Below are 17,397 nucleotides of genomic sequence, written 5' to 3'. Positions count from 1 at the left end.
TCTGCAGTCTATGTGAAAATCAGATTGGATGCATAAGAAATTGAGGAGTCCACTGCTCAGAGATTTGATTTAATTAAATTAGCAAGTGCCCAAAGATGCTCATCTACTGCATGTGAATGGCGAGGACGCTAAATTATAATTTTAAGTTCGCACTTCATGCAGCTGGATCAGAGGGGTCCCGTCCTCGTGCTGGAAAAAAAATCTTTTAAATTAAAGGGTCATGACTCACCTTTATGGAAATGACAGAATGATGAAAAAAAGACGGTCTGTCATAGCACTGGCCTCACAGACATCTCATTTATCAGATTTCAGAGGCTCGTGCTCGCTTTTCATTCTAGAGGAATTTCAATGAGGTTCCCGAGAGAACCGGAGAGGTATTTTTAAACCGAGGTTCGTCTGAATAATATGTGGGATATTCCCTCCCCTGGTGCCTTTTTTCCAGTCGTGTTGTCATTTTCATAAGACGTCCTGTGCGAAGTGCAGATGGATTACGCTGCCCGACCGTGTACCTATTCGACAGGACGGGCCTCACGCTTTTGCTACTATTTTGAGCCAGAGAGGGCAGCGTGCCTAAAACACAAGGTTGCTTGTGGGTGTAGGGTGCAGCCGCAGACGGGAATAAGAGACCGTGCTGCAAGACGATGACTCCGAGGGCCTGTTTACAACGCCGAGAGATGGAGAGGGGGGAAGGGTAGAGGGAGATAGAAAGGGTTACGCTACCCTCAGGAGAATTGGAATTCCTTGTGAACCGTTCCCCCATTTGGCTGGCAGTTGTGAAAACAATTCCGCAGCATTTACTCAGTTTGCGGCTCGGATTACAGTTGTGTGAGTCAGCTGCAGGGTGCAGGCCGGAGGTAGGAGGTGGGCCAGACGGCTTGGCCGGTCTGTGCAGCTCTCTTTTTTTTTCTTTTTTTTTTTGTCTGCAGATCTGCGTCTGTTCTAGAGCTTCTCTCCAAAGAGAAATGCTGCCTGTTTGAATGTGCTAATTAAAATGACATTGGTTCCAGCTGGAGTGGTTCTAACTATTGAAGTGTCTGCGTGCTTCAGAAGCGATCGCTCATATCCTGACAGTGTCGGGCAATATAATGATCCCCTCTCTCGCTCTTCTCCGCAGGTTTCGTTTTTGAGTGACGCCGACAAAAACAGTGATCTGAGGGAGCCTCTGAGTCGTCGCCGCACCGGATCGTCACCCCTCCTTTGCCGCCACTCGACCTGCCACCATGACGTCGGAGCTGGAGAGCAGCTTGACCTCCATGGACTGGCTGCCGCAGTTGACCATGCGGGCGGCCATTCAGAAAGCGGACGCCCAGAACGCTCACGGGCCTGGCATGGCTAAGAAGAGCGCCCTGCTGGACCCCAACACCACACTGGACCAGGAAGAGGTGCAGCAGCACAAGGACGGCAAACCACCCTACAGCTACGCCAGCCTCATCACCTTTGCCATCAACAGCTCGCCAAAGAAGAAAATGACACTGAGCGAGATCTACCAGTGGATCTGTGACAATTTCCCCTATTACAGGGAAGCCGGCAGCGGGTGGAAGGTAAGGGGCGAGGCGCTGACTGTAAGCGCCAGTTAATTTGTCATTATTTGCTTTCTGCCCGTCAGAGACATTTGCATGCACACGAGTGACGTCCCTCCACTTAAATTCAATCAGTGTACCGAATCAGCCCTGAATTTAGTCAGAGGAGACTGCCAAGGTTAATGTGTGAAATTATTCTCATTTCTTATGCTGTCAAGGCTTTTTTTTCCTTCCTTTTCTCGCCAAGGAGCGTTTCGAAAATATCAAAGCAACAGCCACGCTGCTATTTTGCAAAGCGCCATTCGGATCTGTTTATGACCATTAATATTTGACACAGTATCTTGTCATCTCTAGACACAAGAAAATAAAGGCTCTTTTTTGGAGACACATGTGTGAGAAGGAAGTGTGTTGATATGCACCCAGCCAGATCCAGCCACACAAGCCATAGAAGAGGAGAAAAAAAACTGCCTTTCATGGCTTGTATTATTCATGCCAGATGCCTTGATAGAAGTCCATTATGTTGGAGAGAGCCATTGCTGTGTCACCATCTCAAGGAGCATATGATATACAGAGATGAAGCCGTGCTGATTGCCTTTTAAAGAGCGGAGATGGAAATTGATATTAGAATGAGCTTTCCAATCAGTTGACATTTATTGGCAATAGAATCGGTAGCACAGCTTTATTGCAGGCAGACAAGATGTACGTGGTTCATATCCGTGCTAGACGCATCCCTGCGCGTGCACGTGTGTGTGTGTGTGTGTGTGTGTGTGTGTGTGTGTGTGTGTGTGTGTGTGTGTGTGTGTGCGCGTGTGAGCATATTTTCACACCCGCCACTCTCTTTTGCTCTGCTGTAAAAACGATATTTATGTCCGTGTATATGAGAGCAACACATGATTTTGTAAGTTTAAAAATCATCTTAAAATATGTTTATAGATGCAGGTTTTGCTTGATAACTATAATCAAAATAACAAATCAAACATGTGGCTCCATACACTTCCACCCCATTGTTGTCTGTGGATTATAGAGCAGGAGAGTTTCAATTGCATATTTATCAATCCTATTTCCTTAAGTTTTCTTCCCTCCAGAAGCATAACGCTGTTTCCGCTGAAAAGATTTGTATTTGCAGATTTCTGAGGCGAGTTTGAGGGTCAGCGTGGTGCTTTTTCTCATTTAAAATGAACCTTTTTATTTTCTTGCTAGAAATGTGCTCGCACTTTGTCCGTGGTACCTGGGAAGATGGCTGTAAGTTAAATTGCTTGCTAGCACCTGTAATGCCTTTTGTGACATCAGCCTTTCTCTTTTCCTTTCCCCTCCCCCCCTCCGCACACATTTACACGGTGGACAGACATAACAAATGGATTTCAGCGTTTTTCACTGAATTCACTGAAATCGCTGTACAAGGTTGCTGCCCTGACACGTTTAGCGAGAGACGGCTTTCCATTTTGCTGGAATGTAGCCTTTTTTCAAAAGCCTCATGGAAAGAGGCGACCCACCGCTGTTCTCAGTGATGGCCGCTAATTGCCACATTCCATCTCTATATCATGTATTGTTACAGCTATTATATTGAGAATCTGGCAATACGTCAGTTTACAAAGGGCCAAATATGCATTCTGTAGTGTGCTGGCATTCGTTTAAACAGCGTAATGGAAAGTTAGATGATTGGATTCGGTTTCTTTTGCCACTTTTTATTTACGTAAATATAAGTCGAAGATATAGCTGAAATCAAAGGCACGCTGGTCACTCTTTCCATTTAAATGCATCGTGTGAGACGGACTGAGGCACTGTGCCATCCTACTATGCGATGTGGAAAATGGCTTTCAGGATATTGCAGCGCAAACGCATCTCACAGGCGGAAGAGCGTGTACTGATGGGAAAACAGAGCTACGGAGTTGGTGTTAAGAATTGTATAACAGCAATACGAGTGTTTCTTTTAATAGACCAGAGAGCGCGAATCTCACTCCGACGGCCGTTGACTATTATTTTAGAGAGATCCTTTGTCTCTGAAGTACGCACTGCTATATTTGCGCGTTTGCACATATACCGAGCGTGGCTGGGGTGAATGTAGGTCTGTGTGCAGTCATCGCCCTCCATCTCTCCACATCCCCCCTGAGATGTCGGCAGCAGGAATTTACGACCCAGTGCACGCACACGTCTGTTCTCTATGATAATTCTAGCTGTGCCGGAGAGATGAGACCAGGCTAATCCAGGCGGCGGCAACTCATTTAGTCATCTCAATAGAACTCCATTAGCCAACGCTTTTAAGAAATATCAATAAGTGCTGTCAATAAGAATAGATAATTCATCAAGGTCAAAAAATATTAATGCTGTATTAGGAGAGACAGATATGCAGCTTGAGATGAATTTTAGCACATTCTGTCTTTGCAATACTATGAAACTGATTATTGTAGAGTTGGGTTGTCACCAACTTTATTATTTTTTTTTTTGGTCCACAAACCACTGTGGATGGTGAAATGCAGAATCTTACTAACAGCTTATGTTGTTGTCTGTTTGTTCTTATTTTTTGTAGCAATTTTTTTTTAATTTGTCTATATAAAATGTCACCAATGACGTGAAATTGAGCAAATGTATTTTCTCATAACTTTTTGTTTTTGCTTCACCCCGTCTTATTGTAAGGGGGCTCTTTGGATTTTTAAAAGCTAACACAGTGTGTGGGACTTCTATTTTTGAGTGTGTGTTTTTTTTGGGGAGATTTTTGTGAGGAGGAATATTTTGGAATGTTAAAATTAATACAATATAGCTCCTTTTTCAGCACTGTATTTATTGCAGGCAGGTTTGTATCGCAATCCCACAGTGGTTTGAATTAAAGATCAAATTCTTGTATATGATTTTTATCAAACAATCTAGCATTACTGCTTCGGAACAGCAGGGTGGTGTTCAATTATGTAGCCACAACACAGATTCAAGATATTGCTTTGACTGTCACCACAAGAAATAATCCTTCATCCCTTTTGAAAGCTCTTATGTAATATACTCGTCTTTGTCCAGTTCTCATAATCCCAATTATCTGCAGGCAAGCTACCTCAGTGTAAAGAGTGAAAGAGCAAATGAGATTCGTTCGCCTTCTGTTGGGTTGAGAGGCTCACTGTTCCCAGTCAAAAACCCACTTGTCACTGATGAGATGTTCAACGCTGTGAAGATGCTTAGCACCCCTCACCATCTGAGTTTATGCATTTGATACTGAAAGCTCCTTCTGGTGACGCGAAAGCCATTGCAACCCACCTGATCCAAGCTTTCCAGCATCCTCATCCCGTTTGACCTCAGAGCACTTATGTAGAAGCAGTAACGGAGTGCATCCAGGCTAAACCTCAGTTTAAAAGCATTAAATGTATGGATGTTAGAGGATTATGGAGGACCCAAGCCACGCGAAAGCTCTTGTTATCCTCCGAGAATTTTCAATCTCTGTTTACACAACAGGTTTGTAATCCGGCCACAGAGCAGGCCGTAATCTGATCAGGCACTCAGAAAACGTGCGGCGCTAGCAGATGTGACAGCGCGGCCTGCTTATGATGGCTTTGCCACGGCTGCTGCTCCTCAGAATACACAATGCGGTTCTGGCACTTTCTCGCCTAATTGCTCCCTGATGATTTACCAACAGTGCTTCGGGAAGGCCGGGTGACTTTTCAGGTCATTGCTCTACCCACTTTCAAACCCAAAGTCCTGAATCTCATTGCACAGGAGACGGCTCGTCTGAAGCGCCGCCGAAAATCCCAAGCAGTTCTCGCGTCTTAACCAGTTTAAATATGCTTGAAATGTTTGTTCTTGAATCTCTTCAATCGCTACCGGCGTGATACTCTCGCGTTTCCACACCTGCACGCAGGCGGAAAAAGTGTGCAAATGCTTAATTCCTCACAAACGCTGTAGCCGCTGATGCTCCAAAGCTGTTTCTGCCTGCTCTAATGGATAAATGCGGTTGGCGAGTTTGAGTCTTGCCCTGTTTAAAAACGCTTTTGGCACTTGTGGAGTGTCCGGACCTTCTTCTTTGATCTCATTATGAAATGCAAATGCTCACCAACCTAAACAGATCAAAGGTTGCACCCGCTGCTGGGCAGCCAACATAATAATAGAAGCCAGGGGCGATTGACCGTTTTTTTCCTAATAAGTGATTTGGGGGACTGCTTCACCCCCACAGGGCGTTATTTACTTGCAAGCCGGGAACATTATCTCTTAAGTAACTCGATGGCCCAAATCCCAGCTCCCCTTGCTTTTATTTAAATGTGGAAGCGCAGGTATTGCACTCGTCATATCTCTCGACTCAGGCTTGGTGTTCAGGGTTTGGAATATTAAGATGTAAAATTGCTTCAGCACACTCTGATTTCCAGTTTAATCCTCCAGCCAGGATCATTACGCGGTCGGGCATTTCATTTTTAAACGTTTTCCTGATATTAAATTATTCAAATGCTAAGATACATATTGATAAAAGTTGTCTCTGTTTTTGCCGCCAACTTTTTCTAAAAATATAGTTACCTTACAGTAAATCAGATTTGAAAATCTAGTGTGCAGTTATTAGGCCTGTGTTGTTGCATATATTTAGTTCGCAGGCTCTCTGTGTTTTTAATTGTGGCAGCAGCAGAAGTGGCTGTGTCGGTGGTGGGAGTGGTGGTGATTCATGCCGTAGCCAGTTTGATCCTGCTGTGTGGCTGGCTCCTGTGTCAGGAAGCTCCCGCCTGGCCGCCCGCCCACCAGCCTCACCTTGCCCCATCCCACTCGTATCCCGCCGCTCGCACAGAGTAGGTGGGCAGAAAGCGTAGCGGCTCACCAGGTGGAGCTGGCAGAGAGGGCACTCGCTACACCTCGCAAAGCACAGAGTTGACTTTGGAAGTGCTTTTGGAAGAAACTGACGTCTTGAATCACGTTAACCAGTGCTGCTGTAGCCATGTAACCGGTCTTGATCTTTTTTTTTTTTTTTTTTAATTAAGGGAAGTGCTACTTTCTAAACGTTTTATTGTAAGATTAAATGTATACTCTATTGAAAGACTGTTAGTCTGTCTTCATTACAGTTTGGGGTCACATGATCCTTAAAAAATCTGATTAGGTGATCGTGAAGCTCTTATCATTATCGGTGTTAAATGGTTGCGCTGCTTAATATTTTTGTGAGAACCAATTTTCAGGATTTTGTGAATAATTAATTTAAAAGAACAGCATTGATATGAAACTGACATTTTTGTAACATTTGTCATATTTGGTTAATTTAGTACATCTTTGCTGAATAAACGTAAATATATTGTAAGATGTATCTTGTGGGTATACTTCTAGACAGCAAGAAGCCCATGATCCCTACTGTGCATGTAGGTGTATACTTCACCCACTAAACATCAATCATTTGTCCTTCATTGATTGATTCAACCCCATCTACGGTGATAATGAGGCCTGTTACACAAAGTCAATACCTGACATGGAACATTTAATGCTGGGTGAACTTAGGTGAAATGTCGGCGTCTTTAGCGTTTCTTACTGCTTGTATAATAGCAGCTGCCTTTCCATCGGACACTTAGGGGTTAAACACAGATTATTCAGCCAAACTGATCTGAATGTGTTTTCAAATGTGCTAAAAAAAGAAACCAAAAAACTAAATGTTAGTCCAATAATCTGTGTACTTAACATTTTATGTTTTCACTGTTCTGTGCTAGTCATTCAAGGACATGCTTTATTTTGAATATAGTCTCATCTCAAGAAGGGGTTGATCTTCCTCTCACACCTTACGGGTTTAAGTTAAATTTTTTATGTTTCTGTCTACATATATTTTCGCTCCTCCCCCATAGCAATTAATAGCCTTGTTCATCTTAAGATACTTGTTTTTGCTTTGTCCGTAATCTTTTTTTTTTTTTTAAATAAATGAAAAAAAACTTCAGCACGGTTATCATGCCAGCCTTTAAACAAGTCAGCAGCTTCCCTCATTCTGGCGAGGATGCCCAGCTCTTTATTAATTGAGGCTGGGATGACCTGAACATGGCCTCTCATCGCTGCTGTGATTTGGCCCCAAGAGAGAGGCGCTGAGCCATGATGAATTTGCGCATGCTATAAATAGTCTGGTCCTTGGAATCCGCCTTTAACTCCGAATCTACTCTCTGAAATCTGCTTAAGCTGGAGTTGGACTGTCTGTCGCTGCCGCTGGCATTATACAAAGAAGAAAAAAATGAAATTGTAATTTTCATAAATGCTTGTGCAGTTCACTTTGAAAAGATTTTCTTCATCTATGATTTTTAATGAATTGTTTGAGATTCTCCTCTTCTCTCTTTTGAGCCTCCACGTCGTTGTTTTGAAATAATATATTGTGTCTGTAATTGAAGTAATCCGGAGTTCATAGATTTGGTGTTATTTTCTGGAAATGCTGGAAAGTTTTTCAGTTTTATTATCGCATAGACTTGTTCTAAGATAGGCATATCTTTCTTTTCTGTATAGAAATACATTTTGTAAATATGAACATCACATAATGTAATATTGTTTAAATATTATATATAATGTTAAATTCCTCTGTTCTAAACATTCTGCTCATTTATTTGTGAATGAAGAGAAAAACGTCTGTTAATCTAAATGGTTGAGCATGAAGACAAAATGTAACTGCAGATATAACTTATCTAGACGTTTGCGTGAGGAGCACCTCTTCCAGAAAAAGGCAAATGTTGCACAGCCATACACAACAGTACTTGTGATTTAAAGCAATTATCCATAAGCTGCCCATTTACTTTGCTTACTCTTTCGCAAACCTGACCTTTCTTGTCAATTCTTTTTTTTTTTTGAAGACTCAAATTTAAAGATTAAGCAGGCCTGCCAAGGCATTACTAGTACAATGAAGAGTTTTAACAATAGGAAATGTGCCATGGCAGAAATGTTTCATCTCATTTTATGCCCATCTGACATGGTTTTAGCAGGCAGGAGCTGCAGACAGAGTGGCACCATGTGTGTGGTGTCACTGAGGATATGGCAGACTGCCCAGGGACTTCACATAGAGCTCCCACATCGAAAATGTCATTGAGCTCCATGCTTTTACTATCTGGGTTTTGGGTGACTTTGGTTTGTCTGTGCTGGTAGCTGGGAAGGCCAGGACTTTGAGGTCTAATGAGTTAGACCGGGCTTTTTTGATCCCGTGCCTGCTTTTTTCCCCCCCCTCCTTTGACTTAAATTCCCGCTAGGAAACAGCAGAAATTACAAGATCTCTGCTTCAAAGCAATATGTGTCTTTTGGATTATTTATTTCATTTTTGCCAGAAACCCAATTTCTGTAATCATCTCAAGATTAGAAAATGCACTTCACATGCCTGGTATCATCATTAGTTTGTCGCTACAGTATTTATGTATCCACAGGCGCCGTGTCCTTACAGAATTCACCCTTTACTCAGGAGAGAATGACAGTGCCTCCTAGCAGTAGAGCACAACCAATGATGGATGAGATGCCAAGAATCAACGCTGTCTTCCCATCCCATAGCCATTGACAGGCAAAACTCCAGCATCTTTGCATCACTCTGGATAATCGCAGGTCATAGCAGCCATGGATCTGACACATTAATTCCTCACTGACGATTGCCTATTCATCAGTGTCAGCACTCTCAATACACTTTTTCCATTTTAATTTATTGAAGAAAACTTTGGAAAAATGCATGTACAGTAGCTCCAAAAATGTTTGGCCACCACAGTCATATCTAGATTGCAAAACGTCAAACGAAGTGGCACTTTAAAAGTGCTTTAAGCACCCGTTATGAGTAAATCATTTAAAAAAGAGACCTGTTTTTAATTCTAATAGATTCGATTTTTTTGTTCATAATCAACATATAAACTGTTGGTTATCAAATAATATAAAAAAAAAATAAAAAATGTGTGAGTGTATATATATATATATATATATATATATATATATATATATATATATATGCATTTATCACAGGGAGAGAGCTACAGCAATAAAATTTATTGCAACATATCATTGTTTATTTACTGAAGCTACTAGCCACTTGGTTTGATATATTTTTTTAATCTAATGGCAATAATATGAAATCCTATGCAATGTTTTAGGCGTTCAAATAATTCTATGGAACGGTAAAGTCTTGATGAACTATACAACCAGGCTGTGTAGACAGTTGTCTTTCTCTTCAGTGTGACGTGGGCCGCCTTTAGCAGTGGAGAGTCTGGTCAGCAGACATGGAGAGATGGGCTGAGCTGCTACTGCTGGTTGCCGCCCCTCTAGCCTCTGTCCTCCTTATCAGGGCCAGCTGGCTGCAAGGCCGCAACCTCTCACTGCCAACTAATTGCCTCTGAATTAGACAATTAATGTGGCCTTGTAGAGGGCTGGAGTGTCTGACTAGAGGGACGGTGGTGAGCAGAAGGGTACCCGGCCTCTCCTCACCTCAGCTATGTATTATTTATGGGTCGTTGTGCTTGACAGTTTTACATTAACTTTGCTAATGGACTCTATAGGAGGGTTGTGACTTTTGGATCTGTGTTAAGTTGAATACAAATGGGGAAACTTGGAAAATATTTTTTCCCTCCCTTCTTTGTCAAAGCACAAAGAATCTGCTTTTCTCTCTTCTCGACTGCAGTTTAAAGGAGAGCATTGCCTGAAGGGAAAGCCGGTGTATGAGCTTCAGATGGATAAAGGTGTAAAAGACGGGTCCCTGTCCACCGTCGGCACCCTCTTCGCCGCTTCTGCTGTGCGTTTCTGTTGATTGATTGACTGCCTCTGTTGTGTGAGGGATTCTTGTGTCAGTCCGCAGACGTAGATGAATGCTGAGTTTCTCGTGGTTTGCCAAAACCGCCTCTCCGATGTGTTTTTTTTTTTTTTTTTTTAAGTTCTTTCTTGGAAGCGAGCTGTGCCGTTGCACCACTGTTAGAGCAGATCGATTTTGTTTTCAAAGAGCCTAATTGTCGACATTGACTTGAACAGTTGTGTTCCGTTGATCTGCTCGTGCTGATTGTAGGCCACTAGCACAATGAAGTGTTCACATAACAGCCCCTGTCTTACAGTAGTGTTGAGAGATTGGGCTGCATTGTGCATATGGGAACTGGATGGTCACCTCTGCTCCCCTCATTAGCTCCATTGGCTGTAATAGTGGTTATTGACTGGATGGAGCTTTAAGCACCTGTAATATTAATGGCGGCTCTCCCAGCTGCGATGGATGAGTGCTGCGTTCGCTAGTGGTGCTGAGGACGCTCTTCTCTTGGCGCTTCATCAGCCACTTGTGCACAGTGGTCCTTCCAAACTCGGGGTTTGCTGGTGACCCTCACGTATTCAGGCCTGTTCCCATTTTTGTTAGCTGTTAAATCTAAAGCACCAGTGAATATTTGAGGGTTTTTTGGACATTTGGAGCATACTAGAATATGTAAAAGAAAAAAAAAAAAAACTGTACAGTGTGATATTGCAATACGTTTGTCACAATATGAAATTAGTATATGAAATCTTAATTTTAGTATTAATTTAATATGGTTTAACATCATATGTAATCTACTTTTTAATATTTTGCGTCAGTAAGGGTTAGGATTATTTTAAACAGGAATGCTTTAAAATTGTCAATAGTGACATTATTTTCTAATATTTTACATAATGTAGGCATAATACAGATTTGTTAAAATAGTACAAATGGTTAATATTTCAAATCCTGTCCTATTTATTAAAATATTCAAGGCCTAACTTTTATTTTGACGGCATTGACAACAGCAGCGCCTGTGCACACAGTGTGTACAATCTCCTCCTAGTTCACTGTCGTCTAATCAGATTATTAAATAAATGTATACAAAAAAGTATTAACAATTGCTTTTTTATTATTAGTAATATAAAGGCAAACATTATAATACTTTCCCATTCGACATCAGCATTCAGCAAATATGCATTTATATCATTTAAACAAATCTAATGAACTAATGACTACATTTAAGTTCTGTTTTTAACAGTATTATTTCCATTGTAAATACTATGTTTAAGGCCGTTTAAATGCCTTAATGTTCTTTTAGCAGAAGATATTTGTAAAATATTCACTTTCATGATTTACGCTTGCCTTTAATGTTTTAACAAGAGGAAAAACCTGAATTTCGAATGTGATGAAACTAATTTTCATGTAGTGTCATTTATAGAAAGCAGGGGGTTTTTTTATGGTTCTTTGCATATTATTCTGCATGTAATGTGTTAAAAGTGTATAATAGACCTGAGAAACTACAGTCTTAAAGTCCTTATGGTTAGAGGAATACAGTGTTTATTTACTGGACCGTATATAAGGTAATATAGTGTCTCTTTATTTAAAAAGTGTAGTAAACAACCCTTAAAATACCACAAATTCACTCCTGTTTGGACAGACTGCTCACTAACCACTTGCAGTTTTTAAACGCTGTTTGAAGCTAACCACAAACCAATTTCCCCCCTAGCATTAATATCATCTGCTCTCTGCCCAACTGTCTTCTCATTTTCTTCCTCGTAGCCCTGATTATAAAGGGACATCTCCCACGCAGCTCCTTAACCCTGTGTTTTATCTGTTGGCATGGACCTAAATTATAACATTTAAATGATTTTCCTTCCCACCAATCTGTGTGGCACGGAAAGGCAACAACTGTACCTTCCGATTCTATAATAGACAAGAAGTAATGCACGAGTGTTTTGAACTCGGTATGCTGAGTAGCTTTCACTCCACTCTTAGACGAACACTGCTTTTTTTTTTTTTTTTTTTTTTTTTTTTTTACCGTGTCTCTGTCTGACAGCAGTTTTGAGGCAGTGCTGAATAAGGCCCAAAGTGCCATTGTCAGTAGCTGTTGCAGGATGCCGCTCTGAGCCGGCTGATAATTAAGAGGAGGGCCTGACAAATGGCTCTCATCAGATCGCTCATCTGGAACTGAGAGCACACGAAGGCTTTCAGGGAGGATAAACTGGGAGACGTCTCTTTGCTTTGCAATCTTTCATAACCTTCTGCGGCTCCTCCGAGGAGAGGGGAGCAAAGAGCTCTCTCTTTAAAACTCAACGCAGCTATGCCACACATAAGTGCCAAGTTCTCTGTCTGCCTCGGTGAGATATTCCTGATTTTTACTGAACTAATACACATTGGCTTTTGTGTTATGTAGCACCACCAGTTTGGCGTTACTGGATTACTTGCCTATTTGGAAACGTTTTTATTGTGGTGTAAAATTCTTTTGTGCTTTTGTGAGACATTCCTTACCTCTTGTTCTGGCATTGTCTGTGAATTATAAAAGCATCTATATTACGCCCAGATCACTTGCATCTGAACCTGAAGCAAAGAACATTATTCATGTTGGTGAATGCAGAAGTGTTGCTTTTTGTCAGCAGGTAATTTCATAGAGGACATTAGCTGATTATTTACAATGTTGTTCAGACTTTTAGGGTCACTATATCAGAAGCCATTCAAGTATGCAAATTTGATACTCAGAAAGACATTTATCATTATCAATGTCTAAAGCATGACATACAGGAAATAGCATTTGAATTTCGTCTAACCCTTTTGATGTGATTTTTGGATTCATTAATTGCATCGTTTAAAAATTCCATCTTAAATTTTTTTTTTAAATAAATACTGATCTCAAACTTGAATAGTAGAGTACATTTATATAAAGTATATATATTTTTTAAATCTCACAACAAAAATATTGCATGTATTCATTTATTCAATTTTTTGGATCAATTTAGAACACAGGAACATATTAAATGACTGTGCTTTAATAAAATTAGTAGTTGGTATAAAGCCATTGCATTACATAATGGGTCCAGGTCAGGACAAAAGTGTTAGCTTAACTCAGAACAGTAGGACAGAGATTGGACTTGAAAACTGGTCAACTGTATGTGATGCTTTTGCACATAATACTGATTGACTTTGATTTTCCTTTTGCCATGACACATTTAATAGAGACCCTAAACTTGCCAAGCCCCAGGCTTTAATCGCTCTGAAATGAGCTTTTTCAATATGCTGAATAATGTATATTATATTATATATTGTAAGTTATAAGTTATTTTAGCGACCATTTGCTTTGTCAGCATGAAGTAAAAATTATTATTTGTTTTAAAATTCCGAAAGCATGTTCCTAGTCTTATAAATCCATTTATGTCATTTCCAACGACCTGGCCATCATTGTGTGTAACGTCCATTTTTCTTGATCCAATCTCTCCATCCATATCTGGTTTGCATAATAAAGGAAATGCTTTATCTTATAGGTTGTTAATTGTGTCCCGTTTCATGTATGAGTGTCTAGCTGCAATTGATGTAGAAGGACATGTTTCTTTGTTTTGTCTACCGATCTCTACAGAGTGCAGAAGAATTCAATCAAGCTAATCCTCTGAATGTCTTCTCTCTAAACCAGAGCAAGGCAGGATTCTGTGGAATTTGATGTTCTTCAAGGTTGTTATAAAATTGCTGAAAAAGCTCTTTTGTTAGGCTTTCAACAGTAAGTACGAACATGCCTTGCTAAAAATGCAGCTTTATAGGACATTGATTAAAAACTCCAGACAAGTGCCTTTTTAATTTTTTTTTTTTTTTTGACCTATTAGTCAGAATTACCAGTGAATTTCTTCCCAAAACATTTAAAAATCCTTATTTAATGGCTGCTGTTTTAAATTGGACTCTCTGCTGTTAATCTAAAGTAAGTACTGCAGCCTTGAACACATGTAGAAAACGATACAGAGGGTTTTGAAATATCCAGAGAGAGGTCAGGTCATATGAAATGGCTCAGGTCTTAAAGATCTCTTTGCTTTAAAAGCACCTTGGGTGACAAAGCCATCCTAACATGGAAAGAAAATCTGAATGAATAGTCCTCTCTTGTCTCTTTCTGAACTCTGGTCACACAGTTGGAGACTGATTTTTGTATTTATATTGAAAACTTTTCACAGTTTAGTTTGTAAAGCCTAGCGAAGTGTTTGTGACGGAGCTACAGCTAGGCTCTTATGTAGAAGAGGAAGTCCATTTGGAAGACTTTCATTGCCACTTTCACCTCTTTTTATATAAGAGGATCATGGAGCCAGACTCTCAAGATGCTCAAAGGGGTTATTAAGGCTATTTATTTATTTCATCAGCACTCCTGTGTCTTTCAAAGAAATAAAGAGACTTGCACTTGAAATTTGACATAGTCACTGGCTCTGTCCTCAAGGCTTCCTCAGATTCTTTGCTAATTTGGTCAAGATAAAAAAATAAAAATAAAAAAATAAATCTGGAGAAGAAAAAAGCCAGTATCATCATGCATGCATTGTCTAGTCTAGTATCTGTTCAGGGCTCACTTACCACGGTACTCATGTATTATTAGTCTTATAAATTAACATACTTTACATGAAAGATGGGTTTAATTTAAACTCTGAATTAGTCAGTTCCCCAAGGTGTTATATTACTTTGTACAGCATCTGCAAATTTTAATTATCGCAATACTTCACAGAGTACACTGCACGCGGTATTACATCATGCTTGTATTGACCGTGCCGCTTCTCAACTCTTTCTCATTGCGAGCGATTCAGATCTCGGTGTAATGGGGCTCTTTATGTTTATTGTGGTTTTCACCTTGGCATTCATTTTTGCTGCAGCTAGCAAAATCTTCATGTTTTATTAAAACGACGTATAAGCGAGTAAAGATCAGAGATGGAATGGGCTTTAAAAACGTTGCGTGCCAACACACTGCTACTAGATGCCAAGAGAAAAGAGATCAAATACCTTTGAAGTCCTTGAAAAATGAAGTTGAGAAATCGTTAAACTAGTCGTCCATTGCTGCTCGATTGTGGGCTGTTTGTCTTAAAGCTGAAGTTAGAAATGCCGTTTTGCTCAACTTTGGTGTTTTTTCTCAAGTGATTGTCAGACGTTTAAATTAAAAATAAGTTCATCATTTTTTTTTCGTGAAATGAAAATATATAGGGCACGTACTCAGGTATCACAGCCTATTTACACTCTTAAAAGTGAAAGGTCGTTTGTCTGGTATTAATTCTCTGGTAATCTATGGTAAATCAGTGTGACATGCAGCTGTCAGGTGCTCAGTGCTAAATATAATTTATTGCATTAACAATGCTAGCAATTTAGGGGATTGTAATTTTATATTTTATTTATAAAATCAGCCGGTTAATGCACAAGTTTTACTGAACTAACAATGATTTTATTTTATTTTTTTAACAGTATTTGTTGATAATTAGTGTTCATTTAGAAAACTTATACGTTTTAAGGATGCACAATATTATTGGATCATTATCAGAATGGGACAAAAATGGCTTTAAATGTAAATATCAACTTTGGCCCGATATGAAAAATTATGCCGATATGTCTTGCTTATGAGAACACATTCACTCAACCGTGAGCATTGTTGCTCATTCTTGAAGCAAAGTTTTGACTACATGGTGATAGGATTCATTGTTTTGGAACACTGCATTTAAAGTGAGAATGTACTACAGGATAGCACTACAGAATACACACGCTCGGTGCGTGATGGAGTCCTAATGCGCACTCACTAATGAGTTTTAATTTCGTTGGCCTGCTTCTTATAAAATGAAACCGTACATTGTGCTTCTGATCAAATAGTATAGTAAATGACACCAGTCAGATTACACTTAGTATATACACAATTATTCAATTTGATTTATTCATGAATGTGAACTTTTGCTTTAGATCATTTACAAATGTTAAATCATAAAATGTTAAGATTACTACTGCATCTTTCTGAACAAAAATGCAGTGATTTAATATGTAGTTTATTTATAATTATTTTCAAATCTTCAGTGTATTGTCTATATAAAATAATTTGAACAAAAATCGCTTGATTAAAACTAAGCAGAATTTAAAAACTATACATCGATATTGGCATCAGTTATTGGCGAAAATGAGTTGAAAATTATTGGCAAAAATCCAATATTGTGCATGCCTAATATGTTTTAAACATGAATTAGTATATGTAAAATGAACATTAACCACAATTAATAAGTGCTGCCAAATGCACTAAACAAATGTGATATAAATAAAATTAGAGCGGTAAAACTAAATGATTTTGTTTGTTTGTTTTTTTAATAAATGATCATTTTGAACCATAAAATTACATGTGCAAGATTTATTTTGTATGCCAGTCAGTATAGTGCTTAATATGTATTGTAGCTGGTGGGTCTTTGTGCTAGGATCACCTGAAACTGATGGTAATACCAATGCCAGAGTTCAGGTACAGCTCCAGTGTGATGCCTTCCTGTTACTCATTTAACAAGGGGCCCCCACATCTTAGCGCCTTATCAGCTCCAGCCTCTCTCACACTCAGTCATGCTGTCCTCATCGCTGTGGCCGAGGGTGAGGGATTCTCCATGCTCTAAGTGGATTAAAACCTCACTGCATCCAGTTCCAGGCAGCAGTCGCATGGCTTGTCTGTCAAAGGTGCTGGATATTTTCACAGGTTTAGTCTGCGAGCTGGATGGTGTGTTCCAGCCCGAGTCCAGTTAAGAGCACCGTTTGTGCCTCCTCTCACCACGTACATGAAAAAACCAGCCCCAGCATCTTCCCACACCCATTACAAACATAGTCTGCCAACGTGCTACATTCCCTAACGTGTGTAGAGATATTGCAAGCTTAAGAAATGCCTGTGTACGTCTCTGTGTTTGCAAAGGGCTTGTCAGGAACTGCAGTGGCTGAGGGAACTTGAGCGTGGTTTGTGGAAAAGCCCATATGTCAAAGATATCGAATGCGTTTGAGAGAGAGAAAACAAAATACTGTATGGGATGGGTGGGAACGGGGAACACTGCACAGAAGTGACACAGTGTATATGAAGGAATGCTGGGAATTCCAGGCTGTGTCTGGGATGTCCTTTGTGCCCTGGAGTATTGAAATGTAACTTTTTGTTTTGCTCGATCATGGCAAATTAACAAGTTAAAGCCGTACAAATGGATTTTTTTTTTTTTACATTAAGCATACTGTACATTAGGGGTGTGTGAT

General features: G+C 40.0%; 1 protein-coding gene across 1 annotated transcript in view; it reads left to right on the top strand.

The window, feature by feature from the left end:
- The window catches only part of foxj3 (forkhead box J3), a 73,909-nt gene that overhangs the window by 26,347 nt on the left and 30,165 nt on the right, over window positions 1-17,397 (top strand). The window contains exon 2 of the mRNA XM_043252033.1: window positions 1,115-1,541. Coding sequence (XP_043107968.1) covers window positions 1,221-1,541 — 321 coding nt within the window. The 5' untranslated portion in view covers window positions 1,115-1,220. The remainder of the gene's footprint in view (window positions 1-1,114; window positions 1,542-17,397) is intronic.

This window comes from Puntigrus tetrazona, chromosome 11 (genome assembly GCF_018831695.1).
Source record: "Puntigrus tetrazona isolate hp1 chromosome 11, ASM1883169v1, whole genome shotgun sequence".
NCBI classification, from domain to species: domain Eukaryota; kingdom Metazoa; phylum Chordata; class Actinopteri; order Cypriniformes; family Cyprinidae; genus Puntigrus; species Puntigrus tetrazona.
Note: the sequence above shows the minus strand (reverse complement) of the source record. Positions and strands in the feature narration are given on the sequence as shown.